General features: G+C 39.4%; 1 protein-coding gene and 1 long non-coding RNA gene across 2 annotated transcripts in view; both read left to right on the top strand.

The window, feature by feature from the left end:
* LOC135464198 (uncharacterized) overlaps positions 1-26094 on the top strand; it is a 54071-nt gene that overhangs the window by 20278 nt on the left and 7699 nt on the right. The window lies entirely within an intron of this gene.
* On the top strand, positions 6617-24110 carry LOC135463915 (contactin-4-like). The gene is made up of 10 exons (XM_064741378.1): positions 6617-6684; positions 8232-8315; positions 12301-12397; positions 14069-14241; positions 15684-15863; positions 18680-18811; positions 19665-19767; positions 20453-20634; positions 22353-22481; positions 24076-24110. The coding sequence occupies exons 2-10, from the start codon at positions 8249-8251 to the stop codon at positions 24108-24110; spliced, it is 1098 nt and encodes a 365-aa protein (XP_064597448.1). The 5' UTR covers positions 6617-6684; positions 8232-8248.

Here is a 26094-nt window from a genome sequence, read left to right as displayed (position 1 = left end):
CTCTCCACCCTGTATGTAGGTGTCACTGGTATAAGTAGATTTGATTTCACTCTCCACCCTGTATGTAGGTGTCAATGGTATAAGTAGATCTGATTTTACTCTCAACCCTGTATGTAGGTGTCACTGGTATAAGTAGATCTGATTTTACTCTCAACCCTGTATGTAGGTGTCACTGGTATAAGTAGATCTGATTTCACTCTCAACACTGTATGTAGGTGTCACTGGTATAAGTAGATCTGATTTCACTCTCCACCCTGTATGTAGGTGTCACTGGTGTAAGTAGGCTTGATTTCATTATCCACCCTGAATGCAGGTGTCGCTGCTGTAAGTAGATCTTATTTTACTGTCTATCCTGTATGTAGGTGTCACTGGTGTAAGTAGATCTTATTGTACTCTCCACCCTGTATGCAGGTGTCACTGGTGTAAGTAGATCTTATTGTACTCTCCATCCTGTATGTATTAGTCACTGCTGTAAGTAGATCTTATTTTACTTTCCATCCTGCATGTAGGTGTCACTGCCTGTATGTAGGTGTCACTGCTGTAAGTATATCTTATTTTACTCTCCATCCTGTATGTAGGTGTCACTGCTGTAAGTAGATGTTATTGTACTCTCCACCCTGTATGTAGGAGTCACTGCTGTAAGTAGATCTTATTTTACTTTCCATCCTGCATGTAGGTGTCACTGGTATAAATAGATTTGATTTTACTCCTCATCCTATAATTAAGTGTCACTGCTGTAAATAGGTCTGATTTCACTCTCCACATTACACGAAGTCGTCTTTATTATTGCAACAGGTCGTAAACCCCGGCAGTGCTTTGCCGTCGTCTAATCTGGGAAGTATTTGGCCTAACACCTCATCCAATATTATGGAATAAATTAGTTATGCGGTATTATCCCAAACTGATCACGGCCGATTTATAGGCCTACACCACTTTATACGCCCCAATTTTTTTTATATTGGCAGGTAATAAACCCGGATTTTATATCGTTCATAAGTAAATATCGAAAAATGGTATAACCATGTAACACGTGATCAGGGTTTGCTGATGTAAGCAATGGACGAGTGCTTAAGACTCTGTACAGCGAGATTAGAAGTATTGCTGAGAATTATGATGACCAGCAAGGTGTTAAACAATAAATTATTTCAGGTGGTTTCCCTTGGGCTCTGTCCGGTTTCCTTTCATCATTATATACCAGATATATTCTCCATTGTTGCGTGAAACACCGTTAACGCCAATAAATAAGATTTATCTGGATGTTGTTTGACGTGGTTGGGTGGATGGCTCAGGTGGTTGGGGTGGGGGGGGGGGTGCGGCTGCAGAGACGAAGTATACTATACTGTATACTAAAATAATGGCAAGATACACAAGCCTTTTGGGGTCTTCAGGAAGAAAACTTAACAGCCATCAAAACAAAATAGCCGTGTCTAGGGGCCTCATAGGCCCCGGGAATTCTGGCCTTTCCGCTAGCCAGATGTGCGTTTTTTTATGCCACTTTTGGATGGTAATTAGGCGGAATATGGTGTAAGTTGGAGATGCTACATATATATAAGCGGACCTTGGCTGTATAGCTGCAAATGGGAATCTAGGGGAAGATAATAGTGGAAGTTCTGTGTTCTGAGATGTACATGTAACCTGGGACGCGGCTTTGGATAATTTGTGGTGGCTAAAATTGTAGGAAGCCGCTGAAATCTAGACTTAGGTCCTTGAGGTGGCTCAGGCCCTGGGATCACCAAGATATCTGAGACTTAAGTCAAAATTTGAAATTACTTGAAAATTGTTACTTCTTACGTAACAAGGTCAAAAATATTCCTTGACAGTATAAATTCCGGGCAAGTCATTGTAAACAAATTTCAGCTTAAACAAAGGACAGGAAGATATCAAGTTTAATGATGGAAATTTTGACAAAGGTCGTTTTGTGATCCCGGGGCCAGGGGCCGTTTATGTCCCGGAAGTTTTTCAGGTAGCTGACGTGCGTTTTTACACGATTTTTGTTATAGCCTATAATCTATGCAGCTATAAACAGAATACGGCGTCATACACAAATCAAATAAAAAGACAAAACCACTCTAGAATGAAGCATTAGGCCTACCTAATTTTTACGCACTACATAAAAAAAACTTTACTATTTCTGCAATAAAGAAATACATTTAAATAAAATATAAAAGCACACAAAAGAAAAAATCTGATTTTAAAATGCACCAAAAAATCTGATTTTTTTTTATGTTTGAGAGAATTTCTATTGCTCATAGGCCCTGCTTTAAAAATAAATACAAAGTCTTGCAAGTCACCGCTGTACACAGTTTATGTACCATGAAAAATTTGTACAATGCCGGCGGTTAGTTAAATAATGTACGGTATTTTAAGAGGGTAACATGTGCTACATGTGCAAGCATGTACTTCTTTACCGTAGCTATACAAATAATGGCGCAACGCGCTGGAAAAAGAAAAGCCTCGGCGGTGACAACCATGCGTACTACGTCACGATGTAAGGTGCCCGCATGATATTACCTGCACAGAAGAGCGGAAAGTGGTTTGAGTGGCCGCCTAAACTAGGCTTTGTATTTACGAACTCGGAATTCCGTTCAAACCTACAGGTAAGTGCTGTTTAACTTTGATTGTCACTGTTCAATCTGTTGTCTGTACACGATCTCCTTGGTAAGATGAACTTATGGGGAGAAGTGAGAACACCACGTTGTGTTGTAACGTACAAAGCCGTTCTAACCCAGGCAAGGGCAGGCGACATCACGACAGAGTGATTTTTTTTTTTTTGGATTGGTGTTTTATGCCATTCTCAAGAATATTTCACTTATACGACGGCGGCCAGCAATATGGTGGGTAGAAACCGGGCAGAACCCGAGGGAAACCCACGACCATCCGCAGGTAGCTGAAGACCTTCCCACATACGGCCGGAGAGAAAGCCAACATGAGCTGGACTTGAACTCACAGCGACCGCATTGGTGAGAGACTCCTGGATCATTACGCTGCGCTTGCGCGCTAAGCAACTGAGCCACGGAGGCCCCGCGACAGAGAGAAGCGTTTGCTGATAAGAGAACTGACCTAGTTTGATTGTGTTGAATTTGCTTTGAAATGTTTGTGAACACAGTTGGATGACTCACGGCCGTCTGCCCACGTATTTTCTGTTTAAGAGACAAATTACATTACAACCGAAAACGTCTTTAGTAACAGTTAAACCGGATCTGTTGAGGTCCCTTTAGCTTCGTGACTGAAAGGACAGGAATATAGCTGGGTGTGTAGACCTACGTAAAGAATTTCCGATATACAGTGTACACGATATCTGCTCATCGTCTTTTGTCCAACGTCTAGGACTGCTTATACGAAAGGTGTTTAATATGCATAGGCCTACATTCTTGGGTATGCGGTTAAACAATTATTGATAAATAAGTAAATAACCTACATATTGCTTGATATTAAATTTTTGAGATTACTTTTCTTTCTATTACCCAAATAGACAGGTACTATGTACAGATCTTGAAAGCTAACCTAACTTTCCGTGTAAGACAGTATTGAAATGGACTTTTATTAGTGCTGGAACCAGAAGCCAGCAAAGTAATCTAAGGTCGAGGTGCTAATAGAAATTATGTTAATATTTACCTGATCAGTTCAACTGCCGAATAACTCAAATGACTTTCACTGTGAAATTAACAGCCATGTTATCAGAGTTGATATTTCTCAAAATCCAACTTTGATGAGTGAGTTCATCTCTGGCCGTAAGTAGGAAGGTCTGGCAGCAACCTGCGGATGGTCGTGGGTTTCCCCCGGGCTGTGCCCGGTTTCCTCCCAACATAATGCTGGCCGCCGTCGTATAAGTGAAATTTTCTTGAGTACGGCGTAAAACACCAATCAAAAAAATAAATAAATTATTTTTCTCAACATTATTCTAAAGGCCTTAAACTTTGTGCTTCGCTAATTTTGACATAATCCACATGAAACCAATAATATCTCCAACATCATACTTAATTTCCGTTAGATATCAGTAATCTATACACTGTTTCGCCTATTCAACCGTCGTGATGTTAAACTGTCAGTTGTTTTTTGAACGTTGCACGGCGTGTACTCAGCGCACGTTAAATTTCTCTGTCTTTAGACAGCACTTCTTTCTGTAGTAAAATGTAATTTGCTTGTTTTGAATATTAACGTATTGATCGATATATTGTATAAAACAAACTTTTGACATGTACGTGGTATAAATAAAAGTCGTTATGTAAATGTATTTTGTCTGTAGTATATTATACACCACCACGTAGTTGTCACGTACTGATGACGCTTCACTTGACCTATATATCTGATATCAACACGCGTTGAGATGTAGGCGCAGTTTCCGAAAAGATTAAATCGTAATGATTTTTCCGCTATAAATTCACAATAAGGCATTTATGGGATAAATGGGATATGAAATTCGTGACCCTCGATATCAAATTTAACACACTCGAGTAGTAGTTTTCATTGAAAATGAAAACTGAAAACTACTACTCTCGATAAATAAATTTGACATCTTCGGGTCACTCATTAGAAATCCTTTATACATACATACATAAACACATCCACACATACATACATCCATCCATCCGTCTATCCATCCATACGTACATACACATCCACACATCCACACATCCATACATACATCCATACATACATACATCCATACATACATCCATACATACATACATCCATACATATATCCATACATACATACATCCATACATATATCCATACATACATACATCCATACATATATCCATACATACATACATCCATACATAGATCCATGCATACATACATACATACATCCATACATATATCCATGAATACATACATACATACATCCATACATATATCCATGCATACATACATACATACATACATACATACATACATACATACATACATACATACATACATACATACATACATACATACATACATACATACATACATACATACATACATACATACATACATACATACTTACATACATACATACATACATACATACATACATATATCCATGCATACATACATACATACATATATCCATACATACATACATCCATACATATATCCATAAATACATACATACATACATACATGTATCCATACATACATACATCCATACATATATCCATGCATACATACATACATACATATATCCATACATACATACATATATCCATCCATACATACGTACATATATATATCCATACATACATACATATATCCATGCATACATATATCCATACATATATCCATGTATACATACATACATACATCCATACATATATCCATGCATACATACATCCATACATATATCCATGCATACATACATACATACATACATATATCCATGCATACATACATCCATACATATATCCATGCATACATACATCCATACATACATACATCCATACATACATCCATACATACATACATCCATACATACATCCATACATACATGCATCCATACATATATCCATGCATACACACATCCATACATACATACATCTATACATATATACATCCATACATATATCCATGCATACATACATACATATATCCATACATACATACATCCATACATATATCCATGCATACATACATCCATACATATATCCATGCATACATACATCCATACATATATCCATACATACATACATCCATACATACATCCATCCATACATACATCCATACATATATCCATACATACATCCATGCATACATACATACATACATGTATGCCCATATATTATACAAGTGTGAGATCCAAGTAATCTACAAATTTGCTGTGCATCATGTCCAGGTAAGACCATGAAGGCCGGTATGGTTGAACCCACACTTCGTGCGTGCTGGCGCGTGTTATCCGAAAAACCTCCCAAGTTAAAGCTCCAGCCGATACAGTGCGGGCTTCTGGATTCGGACACACGACCTAATTGCATGGTCAAGGGCTAAAATGAGAGAATGATTGATGGCATTTAACGCCAGGGATTCACCTGTTTTAATATTGTACTTTGAATGCAATAAAACTTCTCTATTTTACTGAGTGGATTTACAATTGGAGATATATCTGCGCCTGCGTCATTTTACAAGCACCCATGACGGAAATTTAGGGCTGATCGTAATGAAGCATGAACGACTTTTAGTCCCTGATCCACGTATCAGTGAGTCAGTGAGTGGGAAATCATTGAGTGAGTGACGTTTCACTGAGTGATTGAGTGAATGACGTATCAGTGGGTGAGTTAGTGATTGATATATCATTGAGTGACGCATCAGTAAGTGAGTGACCTTTCAATGAGTCAGTGAGTGATGTATCAGTGAGCAACGTATCAATGAGCGAGTGACGTATCAATGCGCAGTGTCCATGGTATTGTATATGAAGCTGTCGAGTTTTGTTACCATGTCACATCATTCAGAGGGTATAATTATTACCAGCATGCTATATAAGCAGGCTTGTAATTACCATTCCTTCCTGCTTTATGTGCAGTTATCGTACTGACACATGTTCGAATATGCAAATGGAGCACATTTGCATCAACAGTCATAGGTCCAGCCTCATTCCAGCATCCGTATTTTGCGGAAGTTCTGTTTGCCTTCGACAAGGTCGTGACTTTTGCAGAATAAATACAGTTTTTCGTCTATGCGTTCTGACGGACATTTCTTTTACGTATCGTAAGTAAAACCTTTGAAATTTTTTACCAGCATACATGCACTATATGACGCCTTTACCAATATACTTGATAATGTATTTGAGTACACCTTTACCAGCATGTTTGACGCAGTTTTTAACAGCAAACTTAATAACCTACTGTATTTAGGAGCATATTTCATAACATCTTTATTGTCATGCTTGATACGTCTTTACAACCGACTACGTGCTATTGATATTATATTGGATATTGACTTACTCACCTCTTGAGGTATTCTTTGAACTTAAGACCGCTGCAAACTTAACGATTGTTGTACACGTGACGTCCTGTGATTACGATATCTTGAAATATTTGTCGCCCTCACCTTGAATGGACAAGGTATGGGGGGGGGGGGGGTGGTGGTGGTGACATTTAATAAAAGTTAACTTTCAGAAACAATACATATGCATAGTGTTTGTTTAGTCTTCCTGCATAGTTTTTATAAATCACGAAGCCAAAAATCCCCGTGTTACGTTAAAGACATTTAATGATGATTATGCCTGCTATTTGTCCACAAAGAAAACTACTGATACTATGAAGATGTTTCCAAATTTCTGTAATAGGCAAATGTGCCAAATGTTTTTCTCCGCTGGAAAACTTGCTGAAGAATATTTATGTAGGACAAGTGAAACGCATCGCATCATGATGTGGGAAAAATAAATCAAGATCATTGCGAGAGTTTGTTCTACAAGCTCCAATAAACAAGCAAGGCATTCTCTTACCTGATAAGAAGACCAACGTGATTTTCAAATGGACGATAATTTTCCATAAAATGGTTTCATGGCCATCATTTATTGACTCGAGTCTTGCCTAGCTGCTTCTCTCCCAGAGCAATCATCCATAGTTTTACCTAAAATTATAGAAAAATTGAAACATCTTCCCTCTTTATGATGTGGACGTATTTTCGTGCTTTCTTATTTATGGAACAAAATTGTCTTACATTGTTGTTGCTAAAAAAACTCGTAACTGTCGTACAGTACTTATAATTATTCCCTCCTTATGATATGGACATATTTTCGTGCTTTTTGATTCCCTTGAAAAAGTTGTCTAAAATTTCTGTGCCGCAAAAAACTATCTTCAAAGGATGTTGGTTTGTGGAAGGCAAATTGCCGCATACAATGGATGGAACGTAAATTTAATTTGAGAATGAAAAGGGCTTCTTTTCCTGATATTCGTTCTTGAAAAGGTTGTTCTGTACTTCTTTATATTTACTTGTCATTTTACTCTGTTCTCAAGGTTTTTCCCCTTTACGACTGGGGTTAGGATTAGGCGTGTCAACAGCACCCGGAATGTCAACATGTTGTTGTTGTTTACCTATATGTAGTTAATGTTGTCAGTTTAGCATATTACGTGTAATGTGTGGTTCATTTAGACTTTTGAAAAACCTGTGCTTTACCAATAACTTCATTTTTTAGACAAAACTTTTACACTGTCAGTGTAACAAATTAATATTTAAACCTATTTATATTTTTAAATTTGTTTTTCAAAATGGTTTTTCTAAAAGGCTGTTCTTTGCTTTATTTGCTGCAGGAAGAAAAAAACTAACAATGGCATGGAACCCCGTCTGTGTTGTGTTTTGTGCGCTGTCAGTCTTCAGCATAAGTACAGCGTTAAGTAAGTACACTTATGGTTTATACCGTGTTGTATAAGTCATGGGGTTAGTTTTATGAAGCATGCTTAGTGTTAAGTAGCCCTTAGCACTCAAATAAATACAACATAGGTCGCCCTGGTGCCAGGACCACGGAGCTGTCAGACCAAAATCATACAGTCTTAACTTGTGGTTTTATAAAACAGAAAGGAAGTAACTCCGAATATTAATGTCATAATATTTTTCTATAATTCGGTCATTATGTTTGTGCTATCATCAGGAAATACATACAGTAAAGAATACATACGCATATATATTATGCTTATATACATGTAGCTGCGTACTTTATCAGTGCAAATAGGAATTACACAAGAACGCCACAGCGTCAAGTACACTTCTAATTTACCCTGTACTTTGTGACTATAAACATAGCCTATACTGGTAAAGTACAGCGTCAAATACACTTCTGTGTTACCAAGTACTTTGTGACAACACATGGGGACTACACTAGTAAACCACAGTGTCAAATGCACTTTTGTCTTACCCTCTGCTGTCTGACTACAAATGGGAACTACACTAGTAAACCACAGTGTCAAATGCACTTTTGTCTTACCCTCTGCTCTCTGACTACAAATGGGAACTACACTAGTAAACCACAGTGTCAAATGCACTTTTGTCTTACCCTCTGCTCTCTGACTACAAATGGGAACTACACTAGTAAACCACAGCGTGGAGTACAATTTAGAAAACTCTAAGTTCAGTATCTGTGAAATAATTCCATATATGGTCACGGAGAAACTGGGGCAACCTGAACCGGAAGTGAAATGACGCGGAGTACATGCATAATGACATTATAGGTGATCTGATTACCTAGTCACTATCTCTTCGTCACCCATTTCATTAGTCATTCGTTCATTGCGTTTCTCAGAAAACTGCGTCGGCTACAGTTATTAAGTCGTCAAAATAGGAAAGATACAAGCTGCGAACTTAGTGTACAGTGTATTTGCCTTTAGGTTAATCTCAAATAATCCAATCTTTCTTTAGCTCTGGGGAAAACATAAAAGTCAAATAAAGAAATGAAAAGGGCCCTCCGAGGCCGAGTTGGTTAGGAAGCCAGCAGGGCGCAGTAAACCATGAACCTCTCACCAATGCGGTCGATGTGAGTTTCAGTCGTGCGTGGGAAGGTCTCCCAACAACTTGCGGATAGTCATGGGTTTTCTCCCGGGCTCTGTCCGGTTTCCTCCCATCACAATGCCGTCCGCCGTCGTACAAGTGAAATATTCCTAACCACGACGCAAAACACGAATCAAATGAATAAAGAAATAAATCAAACGAAAGAATGTGAAAAGTTATTTGTAAACATGATCAAGACTGAATACTTTTTTTCTTTTAGGAGAAATGGACATTTGAAAATAATTTTGTATCGTGGGTATTTAGGGTCATTCCTTGGTATATATCTTCTTTGCACAAGAAAGTCATAAAAAAGGATATGGCTCATGTCCAATAAATACATTTGGGTTTCCTTCTGACAAGTTTTAATTCAGCTGTTTACTCATATTTATATTTGTAATATATATCTAATTATTGTCTTAATTCAGATTTAACGGATATGTTTAGATATAAACAGCAGATTTTCATTCAGATAAATTTATTACACATACATGCATCACATCATAACAAACCCATAGACGCCAAATGGTGGTAGCAAATATCAACCACACAAAAATTATTTTCAAATGACAAAAATATTTAAGACCATATTTACGATTAACTTTTCACACGTTTTCATGTGAAATTTGCATGTTTTTAACATTTTTTCTCCTTTGATATATGTTTTTAATTTTGTATTCAAAATAAAACTGAATGGTGAGCAAAATTAAATCAAACCACTTCGAATTATTTGAGTAAAGAATGATGTGGGTGAAAGTGACTCAGTCGGCAATTTAACAAATTATTTTGTGTACATTTAGATCGTGAGTGTAGAAGACAGATACGGACGTTTAAACCGATCTCAAATCTAGTCTGTCCAATGCTTTTTTAGGTTACAGAATCAGCTGTTAGAATTAGTGTTTTACGCCCTTCTGGGCGCATATTTCAAGTGTACGTCAGAGGTCAGGTTTGAAATGGGTCGAAAAAACAGCGTGTATAGTCAAGTCGGGTCAATTTAGTGGTAGGGCCACCGGTAAACTGTCCTAGTGCGAAAGGCGGTTGTGCAGGGGCGCTTAGACCCCGACAGCTTTGGAGTCCTAGACGGCTGGAGATGAAATTGTTAACGGGGTTTCTGTTCTTCACATAAATCCATTGCAGCTCTTTGTGATTAAAGGTCTAGTGTGCACAGGTGTGCACATGAGCCTTCATGTTGTTGGTCGCCAGTAAATTTGTTCGACTTTACTTTTGATTTCTTATCTTAATTTTTCTTCTTTACGTTTTTTTTGAGTGATGAAAGGTAGTACGGCCATGGTCGTACCGTCTGTGCTGCTTCTGACTGCACCGCAGGTAAATGGTTAGTTCCGAGGATGGCTGATCATGTCATCCTTAATTCTCTTCCTCAGTTCCTTATTCATGCCGATCTGAATCGTTGCATTCACTTACCTGGAACTCGTTGGCTCCGGCTGTGTTGTGCTCAACATGTGAAGTATGAACGTCACACAAAAAAAAAACAACAACAAACAAACAAACAAAAAAAAAAAACAAAAAAAAAAAACACGGTTTACTTCAAGTCATTGTGACATTATGTCACCTTTAGGTACACCGGGAATCTTTCGTGGAATTGTGAAAGAGTGAAGGAGCACTGATTGGGTGATACTGCCTCACGGACATTTTAGGTTATTGATGCACTATACATTTCTGCCCTGTTAGTTTGCACCTAGTTAAAATATATGAAAATTTTGTCTCTTTTAGGATACGACTAAAAACCGTTTTGCCTATGTTACTTCTTACTCCCCTGGAGGTTACCAAGGTAACAAAATGCTATGACTTTACTTCCAACGGTGGTCATGCTAGGTTTAGTTTTGGATATGTTGTAGAAAAAAGTGCAAGGTTCATGTGGTGATATGGCTTTGTACTGGTGGAAAGCTAGGGGGCATACATTAGGTTTAGGTTCACTAATTTACTACATGAATAGTGAGAAAAATCAATGTGTTCTTGTAACATTTATATTCGAAAGCTTTGCAAAGGAGTCGAGTTCGGATGCTGTCTCAGTGGACACTTTCAAATACGTGTGTTTATGGTGAGGGCACAGTCTTTACTGTTCACGGACAATGAGGTGATTAGAATTCAGACTTGCTTCAATATCAAAAGAAACCAGTTTTGTGGCGTGTTTTCACACGTACAGCGCAGGCGACAGGGCTAAGTTCCAGGTTACTGAATGTATAACAATACACAGAGGTATAATTCTAAAAGCTGATCTGGGAAGAATGAAAGCGATTTCAGAACTAGAAAATGACCTACCTCTGGGAGCAGAGCTAGCTGGATTCGAACAAGGGACCTCGCGTCTACGGGCCTGTTGTCTTTCGAGACTGTTTGATTGATTTATTTGATCGGAATTTTTTTACGCCGTGCTGAAGAATATTTCAACGGCGGTCAGCATTATGGTGGGGGGAGTCGGGCAGAGCCCTGGGGAAACCCTCGACCATCCGCAGTTTACCTGCAGACCTTCGCACGTGCGGCCGGAGAGGAGGTATTAGGTATTGGAGTAGGAGACGCCACCTACGAATAAAACCCAATCTGTAGGGATATAACAAAATATCGACGTCAATCCAAACTCGGCTTCGAAGGGAAATGATAGAGAGTTGTAAGGCTGAGGTTGCTGCCTATGTAATTGTTTGTCGTCTACTTGGTTCATTGTTTATTGTTCATTGTAAAAATCAGATTGTTGAATGGACTATGTTAAACTCTGTTGTGTGATATTCCTAGCATCCCAAGTTTACATCTTCCCCTTTACATCTCGATCTGCAAGTGTGTACCACGTGACTCGTCCCCCTCCAGTAAATGCATTTATCTTCTCTCCAGAACCACGCCCACCGTCTGTGTCGTCGCTGACTAGCCAGGACTTTTTTAACGATTATATCGCAGCTGAATGTGTTGTGACGGGATATCCACTTCCAAGGTAAGACTGTGAAGGAAATGTAAGATCACCCACATGTACTCGCAACAATGACACAGTTGGTAGATCGTCCGCTTCGGGACCGGAAGATCCAGTCACAACAAAGGCTTTAAAAGAGGAAGTTGTAGCTTTCAGGAGTTGATGGGTAAAGTCTTGTCTACTGTTGCGTGAACAGCAGGGGCTTTTTCACAAGGCTCATCACTCCAAAGCTCGATGAGCTTGTCGTCTACTCCTTGGGCGACGCCATTTTGGATACCAAAAAGTGGCCGCATGACTGTGCGCCTAGTTCAGGGTGAACATTTCAAGAATACGTCAGAGGTCAGGTTTAAAATGGGCTGAAAAAAACACCGTGTACATGGTTAGGTCAGTGTGGTGGTACGGCTCCTGTCAACTGTCCTAGTGCGAAAGGCAATTGTACAGGGCCGCTTAGATCCCGAAAATATGGGATGCTAGACGGCTGGAGATGCCCTGAAATTGTTTTACGTGGTTTTTATTCTTTACATAGATCCATTGTAGTTTTACGTGATTAACGGTCTAATGTGCGCATGGTTTTTTCTTTTGTGTGATGGAAAGTGGTAAGGCCATGACCGTACCGGACGTGCTACTTCCGACGCCAATGCGAGTAAATTGTTAGTTCCGACGGTGGCTGGTCATGTCATCTTAGATTCTCTTCCTCAGTCCTTTATTTATGCCGATCTGAATCGTTACATCCACTTACCTGGAACTCGGTGGTTTCGACTGTGCTTCGTTCAATATGTTAGGTGTGAACATTACAAAGTTAAGTCTTTAAGTCATTGTGATTATGTCACCTTCAGGTTACACCAGCGCAATTCGTGGAATTGGGTTCAAGATTTGCCTCCTTGGGCACCGCCATTTTGGATACCAAAATGTGGTCGCGTGACTATGCGCCCAGTTCTGATTGGCTAAAGGTTGAAAACAGTCACTGACGATAGTAGGAGTGGATACGCTATAAAAGACTCTCGACTGGGTCTGATGTTTTTTTTTTTATATAAATCTAGCACGGTCAGATCACTCACGACTAAACACGACTGCAGCCAACTGGACTCGATTTTCGTCGTGGAGAGGTATACACCAGAACATTTGTCAGCAACTCAATGCGATTTTTAATTGTGTCGGGTCGAGTCACAACAAAACACTCAGTTTACACCGGCCTTTACTCGACAGCCACTAAGACGTAACGTGAGATTAGGTTTTGTGGTGTGAACTGCTTTTTCCTGTTAAAGCATACGGTATTTACGTTGTGTCTCGACAATGGCACACATTTTCTAGGCAACAAAATGTAAAACACATGATATCAGTCTTTGAAAGTCGCAGAAATGTCGAGAGATCTTAAATTAAGTCGATGTTTTCCAGCTAAATTTTGTTTGTTGTATTTAACTAGGGCCAGGATTTCAAAATTCCTTTCGAATGAATTCCAAAATACATAGAATTTATCTGGGGCTTTCCAAACAAGTTTACAAACTTAAGGTCTGTCGGGCACTTTTAGGGAAAGTTCGAAAGTGCGGCTGGAATACAACCGTGCAGAAAATTAAAAAGTTTTATTTCTTCTTAATATGTATAACCACGTAATGCAGACATAAATAAAGCACTTCTTTCTAGCTGTCCTATCTCCCCAATGCCCTTTTCTCCGTAATAAAGATTCTTTATTTACAGTATCACCTGGGTAAAAGATGGCGAAGTTCTGGACATTACTGAAAGGATCGCGTTAAAACAGGGGCATATCAACATCACAAGGGTCACGGTGGCGGATGAAGGAACGTACTATTGTGTGGCTACTAACACTTACGGAGTTTCCCGATCTTCCGCGAAAACTCTGACTAAGTCAGGTAAGATTCACATTGTCCAGTATAGAGCTTTACCACACATTTGGTGAAACGCCTAGATTTGTCTCATTTATTGGAGTCAGATGTATATTTATTAAATCTTATAATATCCGCATGGGACTCCTGACTTTTTCTCACAACGATGTAGCTAATATATTGCGTTAATGAAAGATGTCACTCTATTCCGTTGCTGACGTCATCACATGTCACATTTTTAGACTAGGCTGTGTTCCATACAATAATATGAACTACCTAAAAATGACGTCGCTGTCATTACACTTCACATATTAGATCTGGGCTGTGCTCTGTACGATGATGTGAGCTACTTAATTCCTTATCCCACAAGACTTGAAGGAATATGTCAATTGTACACATGTATGACCTAAGCCACTGATGAAATATATAAGTTAACCAATGAAATCTCACCCAATGTGTTCTGATAGGCTATAGGGTCGATTTTGCTTTAGTATTTAGTATTCCTCACATGTCTAATGTCGTTCCTGACATGCCTAATGCCAATTCCTGATATGCCTAAACCCAATTCCTGACATGGCTATTGCCAGTTTCTGACATGTCTGTTGCCTACTCCTGACATGTATATTGTAAATTCTTGGCAATGTCTAACGCCAATTCCTGTCATGTCTAAGGCCAATTTCTGACATGTCTCCTGCCAATTCCTGGCATGTCTATGTCTATTTCTGACATGTCTATTGCCAATTTTTGTCATCTAATGCCAATTCCTCACATGTCTATGTCAATTCCTGACATGTCCATTGCCAATTTCGCAGATGTCTATTGCCAATTCCTGACATGTCTAATGCTAATTCCCGAAATGTCTAATGCCAACTCCTGTCATGTCTAATGCCAATTCCTGTCATGCCTATTGCCAATTCCTGACACGTCTATTTAAAAATTCTTGTCACGTCTATGGCCAATTCCCGACATGTCTAATGTCAATTCCTGACGTGTGTTACCAATTCCTGTCATGTCCAATGCCAAGCCCTGATGTGTTGCCAATTCCTGACACGTCTGTTGCCAATTCCTGACACGTCTGTTGCCAATTCCTGACACGTTTGTTGCCAATTCCTATAATGTCTAATACCAATTCCTGACATGTTTATTGACAATTTTTGACATGTCGAATGCCCTTTCCTGTCATATCTGTTGCCGATTCCTGACATGTCTAATGCCAATTCCTGACATGTTTATTGTCAATTCCTCACACGTTTATTACCAACTCATGTCATGTCTAATGCCTATTCCTGACATGTCTATAAAATTATTCGTGTATTTTTATGCACATGTACATGTAACACCGTGACCTCACGAAATGTGAGATCGAGGGAAGTCTGACAGAAGACGCCGTCACTAAAGTTACATAGTGAGATTGTTACTTTGACCACTTCAATAAGTTCTGACTTAAAACAATAGGCTTCTTTCATCAGACTTGTTCAGATTTCCGACGGAAATGCCGGAGAATGTGACGGGGCACGCCGGTAAGAATCATTCCCTTCCCTGCCGTAGTCGACCTGACAGCAAGCCACGTCCTGCCCTCAAGGACTTTAACTGGTACCTTGGTAAGAGTGAAATTCCGCATAGCCGGCGAATTACCGTGGACCAGTTAGGTGAGTTCTGGTTGTAGAACTACACAATAAGGGTATGACAAGATTTGTGAAATCAACTAATGTCGAGGTAGTTAATCTATGCGTCGAAACAGATATTCGTATACCAGCCGTCAACCAAGCTGGACGTTCCAGGTGAATAATCGCAAGACAAATTCTTGGGAAAAAGTTTAACATGAACTACCAAATAACTAAGAAAGTATATAAAGTATGAAGATAAGGCGGAATCATTCAAAGAAAAACAGTGAACAGTTTTAAATTTGGAAAGATGCAAGGTATTGTCTTGGCGAATGAGTGAAATCAGTACTCAAATCGTGTACTATGATATTATATAACTTGTCGACAATAAAATATGTATCTCAGATGCGCTTTGATTGCAACTGTTCATATATGTGGCTGTGATGCGGCGAGGCAGCGAGGCCACACCACAGCGAGGTAATGGACAGCGAGATAGCATTTCCTTATTACATCGCTTGGCTACCTCGAGATAGCGAGGCCTCACCGGAGCGAGGTAATGGAACAGCGAGATAGCATATCTTTGTTCCATTGCCTGACTACCTCGAGGCAGCAAAGCCTCACTGTGACGAGATAATGGGGCAGCGAGATAGCATTTCCTTGTTACATCGGTTCCTACCTCGAGGCAGCGAGGCCTCATTGTAGCTGGGTAATGGCACGGCGAGATAGCGTATGCTTTTCATATCGCTTCGTTACCTCGGGGCAGCGAGGCCTCACCGGAGCGAGGTAAAAGGACAGCGAGTAGCATATTCTTGTTACATCACTTTGCTACCTCAAGGCAGCGTGGCCTCACCATAGCGAGGTAATGGGATAGCGAAAGCAACTCCCTGAGTATAATTTACCCACAACAACAGCTCGACATCGATCTATAGAAACCGACGTTTTGCTACAAGATACACATAATTAAGCTTCCAAACTGAAAGCGTATTTTATTTGTTACCACTTTTTTTCTTCTCTGGAAACTGCCTTTTGTCGTTTTGTAAGAAAAGTATCCATCAAAACTGCTAACTTCTTACACAATACATCACCAAATCCCGTGGGCTGCACAGAAAAAAAGATCGTATAGATTCTACATGGCAGTCACTCCCCCCCCCCCCCACTCCACACCAACCTATCCCCCCTCCACATCCACCCACCCACCCTCCACACCCGACATGACTTTCAAACACCAATGAGGCTTTCAAAAACCAGTTGACATTAAAAATGATGGCTTAAAACCTAAATAAGTGTGGAGAAAGCAGTGCTTAGTGACTAAACGCCAGTCGTGCTTACCTCTCACATCACACCGTTTAGACCTAAACGGACGCTAAGTTCTGGTAGTGTACTTAAGCGTGTACGTAAACTCCAAAACGCCTGTTTAACAAGCATTAAATAAATAAATGCGAAACACGCGTCACACATGTTCTTATACACGAACAAGTCATCTGAATAGCTTGCCGGGGCCTCCGTGGCTCAGTCGGTTAGCGCGCTAGCGCAGCGTAATGACCCAGAAGCCTCTCACCAATGCGGTCGCTGTGAGTTCAAGACCAGCTCATGCTGCCTTCCTCTCCGGCCGTACGTGGGAAGGTCTGACAGCAACCTGCGGATGGTCGTGGGTTTCCCCGGGGCTCTGCCCGGTTTCCACCCACCATAATGCTGGCCGCCGTCGTGCAAGTGAAATATTCTTGAGTACGGCGTAAAACACCAATCAAAAAAAAAAAAAAAGAATAGCTTGCCCAATGAGTTCTACCAGAAGAATTTCTGTCCATAACGCTACCAAAACTGAGATGAAATGGAATATAATTACAAATATCAGGTTATTTTACACAGAATGCTCAACTGCTTTTTAGCAAGAGAAACAAAAGCAATTTAACATAGACTGATAAACAGATTGCTTTTCAAAACTTCGCCTGTATCTTACCACACTGAAATTACACACAATGTTTGAGTTCAGAGAAATGGCAAAATCAACAGCAAAATGGTGCTAAGTGGACAAAACAGCGCGACATTCAAACTTGATCGCTCATTTGTAACTGTCCCACAATGACGGATATAGAGACGGGGTACAGACATTTAGTCACATTTTATGCAGTTCAAACTGAATTTTCCATATTTCCCCTCTAATAACTAACTTATATTCTTTTAGAAAATGCCAACCTTGGGAACATGCAATTTTTGTTTTTGTTTCCAACCAAAAAAGCCTGTTTCTGAAAGAAACAAGCTATACAGATGACTTGTTTCTGCTGGAACGAAGAGCTCATAGACTTGCACGGATTTCGTTAATTTTCTCTCGTATCAGAATACCTGGTATCGACAGAGCATAGAATCCATAGATTCGAATGGTTTGCCGTGAAGAGGGTATGGAACAAATTTATTCTGAAGCAGACAATAAAAATCGTGTGTACAGACTGCTTGGAAGCAGTATACAAGTTTTCCATGGTATTTGCCTTACCACTACTGGTCACTCTTTGTACACTTTGGATCTAGACACCACACACAGATGCATTTCTTAGTAAAGAAATTAAGTCTCAAAATGCGTTTTTGTTTTCTGACGCCAATTTTGGTGCCATCAAGTCATGGGTTATAAACGTTTAAACACCTGCCGTACCGAATGTTCAAAATAGCGCAACACATTTACATGAATTTATGTTCATCTATTCAATAGTTTGAAATAATCTACACGTTATGTTAAAAAAAGGCAATAATGAAATCGATGCAAAAATTTCTCTGCGTAAATGCATACAAATTCCAATATATAAAGTAACCAATTGCGAAAATGCAATTAAAGGTAAGCAATCACCTGACTTGACATCTCCTGTTGACAGGTAATCTTCACTTTTTACCGCTCACTGTGAATGACTCGGCGAAGGACAACGCCATGTACAACTGCTCCGTATTTAACGCTGAAAGTCGATCCCGAGTTTACGGCAGCCCTACTAAGCTGACAGTGATATCAGGTATCCCCTTACTTCATCTATAAATCAATCAATCAATCAGTCAACAAGATTGTCGCTTTCAACGCAATGGCCACTTTAAAACGAAGTATATATCAGATAAAAGAACATTAAAAACAGTCCAGGAAAATAGTTGGATTTATTTTTTTTATAATCTTGCTAAGAGTGTAAAATTGTGTTGAAAGATCTGTTGTGACCCAAAAGATGTCAGTTACGTTTATACATTTATAAGTTTTACCTGATATAATCCGTTCCAAGGTCAAATCGGCGAATGTATTCACAGATCTATATGTATATGCATTTTGAATGATGAGATGTAGCAGTGTAATGTGTGTTATGTAGTAAAAATCCTTACGTGACGTCAGAATAGAATATTCAAATGCACTTTACTAGGTTAAACAAATTCTAAAAAAAGAACACATAAATCCAGCTAGTTTCCTGGGCTGTTGTTAATGGTCGTTCATCTATACATACTTCATTTTAGTGTTTCCTATGACTTTCAAGTATTCAAGGGCTGGTTGTTTACACCTGCAAATTTCTTGACATCAACGTAGTTTTTTTTCACACGACAGGATTTAATAAATTTTCTGATTTGATTAGTGACATTGACGGATTACATCCAGAGAAGAATAATAACTGTTAAGGTCTTTGTTATACGCTACCAAAATCATGAATAACATATCCCTTTTTTTGTGGATATGGCTTATCAAGGTTTCAAAACACCTTTACTATCCGTGTGACAAATAAACTGACACGCTCTAACCAATAGAAAACCGTAAAATGTTGATTGCTCAATATGTAGCTATACCTTGGTGATATTCATGACAGAAAAATGAAATGCCATTTGTGTTTCCAGGCGAAAAGCCACAGCCGCGTTCGCCAAGTCTTGTGTATTACACTGAAAGCGCTACACTTAATGCCGGGGACTGGCTAGAGCTTCAGTGCATTGCGGATGGCCTGTAAGTACAATACATTCCGCAGTTAAGACACGGTATTACTTTTCTTTTCTGACCGGTTTCTGCAGTCAGTGTGAATACCGGAGTTTGGGCAGGAGACAGCCAACTAGTAGTATGACGCCCTCAGTTCCGTGTTTATTGTTGCCTCATAGAAACCATTCTAAAATACAAATGTATCTACTGCCCCCGTATCAACTGAGCCACGGAGGCCCCGGTACAGATTTAGACTCAATGAATCTGAAAACATTTATTAAATATCTGTTACTAGCCCATCAATCATTATCCCCAAATTTTCGAGGGAAATCACCACGCTGATGGCGCCCATATATACACGAGTCTTGTTTACGTAGAAAGGCGCGTGGTCTCGAATGCACAGAAATCTCATGCAGAGGTAAAGGGACATCACTTCCTGTCAATTCAATGTATGCTGGCACTGATTTTGACGACTTTTTTCAAGTTAACTGCAATGCTCAGCGTGAAAATATTTGGGGGTAAACTAGTGAAAAGACATAGCACAGTAAACTTTTAACTGTAGAATGGTAATAAAGCCTCTGTGATGCATGCTTAAGTGGGCTTAACTGGGCATTATAGTATTAAGCGTCAACAAATCACTAAAATCCATCAAACAAATCTATTCGTGATAACAATCCGGCCAGTACCCGTGAAAAAATCTTTACTACGTTCATAGCCCTCAACCGGAAGTGACGTGGATTCCCCCTGGTGGCAGCCTCAGTAACAGACATAAGGTGGACAGGTCGCTGTACTCATTGTCAGTGCGGAAGGTCAAAAAAAGTGACGAGGGAATATACGCCTGTAAGGCGAAGAATTCCGGGGGTGAGGTCAAGCAGACGATTCAGGTGACCGTCACTGGTAAGTGTAGTGTGCCTCTCCTATGTCCATATAAGGGTTTTGTGTTCTGAAGGCTTAGCGTAATTTCTGATAATATTCACCATAACATGGGCGTCTGAAAAAAGTGTCATAAAAAGTAATTTAGAGTAGAACAATGGTGGAGAAAAATGAGAATCTGACCGTATGTGAAGTTACTAAAGGAAAGACGTGTCATTTGTGCCTCGAGAAAGGGGCGAGACAGGTGAACGGAAAATTAATGTCAACAAATAATGCCTAATATTTTTTACAAGCCACATGACACAGTGGGACTGTTTTTACCTTTGACGACAAAAGAGTTCCAACTCGAAACTCCCCCTATTGATAGTCCTGACTCACGAAAACGCTCTGTCCAGATGCTCCATCCAAACTAGCTCTGAAATCGGTTTGCCATGTTCCCAGCTTACCTCCAAATCGACCGCTCTGGATCGTTACTCAGACAAACCTGGAGAATGACCATTTTGCCTGCGCAGTCCTCAATGTACGCGACAAAAAAGGTTCCGCCACGTGATATGCTGTAGCAGTACAACCAAAACTTCACTCAGGCACAGCCGAACTTCACAAACCGCCATTTTCAAATCACTTGATTCGACTGCTCTTCAGAGAACTAAGATCATCTTTTTTCACAACAGTTGCTTATATTTCGTTCTCTTAATTATAATAGCAAAAATCAGTAAGCCCCCTAAAGAATCTTTTTCCGGACGATTGCGAGTGCGACCGTCTCGTAGGTTTGTATACAATTGTGAATTTACAGTCTATACTGTTCCTGGTTATGAAGTCAGAACCACTGTAGGATTGACTGAAGGAAATATGTTTTTGTTTGACATACAACTTTTGTTTGAAATACTACTCGAAAAGACCGAATTCCAGGTTATTGAATGGAAGAGTATGGGTCTGAACAAGCTGGGAATAATGAAACAGAGCTCAGATCGACACCCAAACAAACTATTTACTTATTTATTTGATTGGTGTTTCACTCTGTACTCAAGACAATTTCACATATACGACGACGGCAAACAGCATTATGGTTGGGGAAACCCACGACCATCTGTAGGTTGCTGAGAAACCATGAGATGGACTTGAACTCACAGCCGTCGCAGTACTTGCCATTGTGTTGCACTAGCACGCCAACAACTAGGCCACGGAGGCCCCAGAAAATACTTATATTTATATATTTCAACTGCATGTCGCTGGTCGGGTTCACGTGGGCGCAGAACACCAGGCAGAGAACTACCACAAGCACCACCCTTAGCTCAGTACCAGACAATTCTACTGACGTAAGGCTGCAATCCAGTAAATAAGAACTGGATTCAAATACACGATCTCAGCCTCGTGGTCAGAAAGCTCGACCATACAGGACTACCGAATTGTGGACATTTCTATAAGAAACTCATTGTATGGTTGAATCTTGTAGGAACAAGTAAGGCTGTAACCATAACAATGAATGTTTCCCACAACACTCTACTCTATTCTCAGTATGGACATCATGATTCTAATCAACACGTGAAACAACTTGTTTTTTTGCTCAATGCTGATTAAATAGTGTCGCGATGATGCTTATCGTAAACAAGCCTTTGTATGCCTCACATGCTCCAAAGGTCAAGCTTGTCTTGTGATGGCGGTGATGTAAAGTGAGCGTAGATAGAGCGGCGCATGCACTGTATATGTAATATGATATAACGGATGTAGCATTATCTCTGTAGAGGAGCTGATTTCACATATCGATCCAATGATGATGGTACTGCCGGAGGGGAGCACTCAGGAGTTCCAGTGTGTTGTGAACGAGGCTGATGCCGACATCGCATGGTTCATTAATGACAAACCCGTCGGAGGTGAGGATCGTAAATTTATTGCTATGTAATATAATAAAAGATTTGCAGGATAGAGAGTAAAATCAGAGAATTTATTTATTTATTTATTTGACTGGTGTTTTACACAGTACTCTAGAATACTTTAGATATACGACTACGGCCAGCATTATAGTGGGAGGAAACCGAAAATCTGAGAAGAGATGACAGTATGATGATTGGCATGATACTGGTGAAATTTCGTGTCTTGTCAGTTTTCATCAGAATTTTACTCTTACTATTCATGTAAATGCCTAAACGGTATCAAATTTAAAATGCTTTGAGCAACCTGCGGAGGGTCGTGGGTTTCCCCCGGGCTCTGCCCGGTTTCCACTCACTATAATCCTGACCGCCGTCGCATAAGTAAAATATTCTTGAGTAAGGCGCAAAACACCAATCAAATAAATAAATAAAATGCATTGAAGTCAATTGATGTCAGTTGCAATTAATAAGACGTCACTGGTCTAGATTGTACATGTAAGACCTTTGTACAATCGCTTAAATTTATCTGTGTAGGCCAATTTAATTTTGTGTAAAACCAGCTGATGAGGTGGTGCTGAATGGGTTGGACAATACAAGGGCCAATACTCCGATGCGATTCGATGGGAGGTTAACCAGACATCGTGTCGAGTTCATGCCATATGCTGGTGTTCACTATTTGATATCATGTTTGAGCAAGAATTTGACCATTTCCCAAGAGAATACGTGATGACGTTATCACGTGTGAGATCCTCACGTGTTCGAGGTTGATGTTAAACTCGACACGGAATCTGATAATCGTCGTTGTTATGACGTGAATGCATGCACCAGTATTAAGTAAAACTGAAGTAGCACGAGCTTGTGATTCGCCTACTTAAGTTGGCATTGATGGAGTGCTAAGTGAAGCAGCATCCAGATGCCCAATGTTAATTTAATGCTGCAGCATACATATAGCAGTAGGTTTGTACAAAAAGTGAGCTGCTCTTCCTTTGGTGGAAACGTTTTTCAGTTGTGCTTATTTGAATAAAAACATTATTTTTGACAGGAAAAATAACCCATATTCAGAATATGCATGGTGAGTTACGTGAGTTAGCATCATTTATTATTTATATATAGGTGAAATGTCAGAATGTCCTTCAGTGATAAAAGTGATATCTCACTAGCTATAGTTAGATATCACTTTTGTTATTACACACCCAGACGCCCTGAGGTCACAAAGAAACATTGTGTTTTATGACGTTCCAATTCGTGCTTACCTTAATGACGCCATAACACAAGTTCAGTCGATTTTAGCTTTTCTTACGTCACGCAATAAGACACGATGTCAAACAAGACGCCATGTGCGACGTCACGTTATATACACAAGTCTGTGAAGGCTTATATATTGTCAAAATATAAATAATAAATAGAATGTTGCACAGTGGATGTTGAACATCAAAAATATTTTCTTGTGAAAGGTGGAAGTGATAACCCAATCGACGCTTCGTGTCTCGTGGGTTATTATTTTCACCTCTCAGACGAAAAATATTAGGATTTTCACCATCACTGTGCAATATCTTCTATATATTACATTGCTTTCTACTGTACTTTCTTTTTACAGAGGACAAAAGAATCAACGAGTCCAGGACACACTAGTTGTGAATAACGTCCAGAAACCAAGAGACACCTTCAGTATACAGTGTCACGTGACTAAAGACAATAGGACGCATGTCAGCGACGCCACCTTAACGGTGATTGGTGAGTGAGAGTCAAGTAACAAACGTCATCTGTATAACCCAGTAAATATCTACTAAGACACAGCCAGCACAGTTTTACATAGTCTTCCTCTTGCTGGCCTCCTCTCCGGACGTATGTGGGAAGGTCTTGCAGCAACCTGCGGACGGCCATTGATATTCATCGGCCTTTGTCCGGTTTCCTTGTTTCTTGATTTAGTTGTCTGGAATGTTTGGAAGAAGTTGTTCTGTAAGCCTACGAAAAAGTTCTCTTGAACAAGTTGGCTGAACATCTACGGGTAACTGTCTCTGTACTAATTGTCCTGATAGGTTTAAAGATGTTTGGAGAAGTTTTTTATAAAGTTGAAAGACGATGCTTGGAGAAGTTGTCTTGTAAAAGTTGAAAGAAGATATTTGGAGAAGTTGTCTTGTAAAAAGTTTAAAAGAGGATATTTGGAGAGATCGTCTCTTAAAGCTGAAACACGATATTTAGAAAAGTTGTCTTGTAAAATGTGAAAAACGATGTTTGGAGAGATCGCCTTTTAAAGCTGAAAGACGATGCTTGGGGAAGTTGTCTTGTAAAAATTGAAAACGATGCTTGGAGAAGTTGTCTTGTAAAAAGTTGAAAGAAGATGTTTGAAGAAGTTGTCTTGTAAAATTTGAAAAACGATGTTTGGAGAAGTTGTCTTGTAAAAGCTGAAAGAAAATATTTGGAGAAGTTGCCTTGTAAAAAGTTGAAAGACGATGTTTGGAGAAGTTGTCTTGTGGAATTTGATAAACGATGTTTGGAGAAGTTGTCTTGTAAAAAGTTGAAAGAAGATGTTTGGAGAAGTTGTCTTGTAAAAGTTGAAAGAAAATATTTGGAGAAGTTGTCTTGTAAAAAGTTGAAAGACGATGTTTGAAGAAGCTGTCTTGTAGAATTTGAAAAACGATGTTTGGAGAAGTCTTGTAAAAAGTTGAAAGAAGATGTTTGGAGAGATCGTCTTTTAAAAGCTGAAAGACGATGTTTGGAGAAGTTGTCTTGTAAAAGTTGAAAGAAGATATTTGGAGAAGTTGTCTTGTAAAAAGCTGAAAGACGATGTTTGAAGAAGTTGTCTTGTAGAATTTGAAAAACGATGTTTGGAGAAGTTGTCTTGTAAAAGTTGAAAGAAGATATTTGGAGAGATCGTCTTTTAAAAAGCTGAAAGACGATGTTTGGAGAAGTTGTCTTGTAAAATTTGAAAACTGATGTTTGGAGAGATCGTCTTTTAAAAGCTGAAAGACGATGTTTGGAGAAGTTGTCTTGTAAAATTTGAAAAACGATGTTTGGGGAGATCGTCATTTAAAAGCTGAAAGACGATGCTTGGGGAAGTTGTCTTGTAAAAATTGAAAACGATTCTTGGAGAAGTTGTCTTGTAAAGTTGAAAGAAGATGTTTGGAGAAGTTGTCTTGTAAAAAGTTGAAAGACGATGTTTGAAGAAGTTGTCTTGTAAAATTTGAAATACGATGTTTGGAGAGATCGTCTTTTAAAAGCTGGAAGACGATGCTTGGAGAAGTTGTCTTGTAAAAGTTGAAAGACGATGCTTGGAGAAGTTGTCTTGTAAAAGTTGAAAGAAGATGTTTGGAGAAGTTGTCTTTTACAAGCTGAAAGAAGATGCTTGAAGAGGTTGTGTTTTAAAAGCTGAAAGAAAGATGCTTGCAGAAATTGCCTTGTAAAGTTGAAAGAAGAGGACTAGACAGGACGTCTTGTACCAGTTGACTGTAGATGGCCGCACAGCTTGTCACATATCGGTTGGTTGTATTCACGAGGCTTAACTTATCACCTAAAATCGGTTCTATTTTAGTGTTTTGGTCTCTCTCTATATTAGTCTTGTTTTTGTCTCTCTCATCTGTCATCAAAATGTTCTCCAAACTATCTGTTGTAACGT

The sequence above is a fragment of the Liolophura sinensis genome, chromosome 3 (assembly GCF_032854445.1).
Source record: "Liolophura sinensis isolate JHLJ2023 chromosome 3, CUHK_Ljap_v2, whole genome shotgun sequence".
In the NCBI taxonomy this organism is placed as follows: domain Eukaryota; kingdom Metazoa; phylum Mollusca; class Polyplacophora; order Chitonida; family Chitonidae; genus Liolophura; species Liolophura sinensis.
Note: the sequence above shows the minus strand (reverse complement) of the source record. Positions and strands in the feature narration are given on the sequence as shown.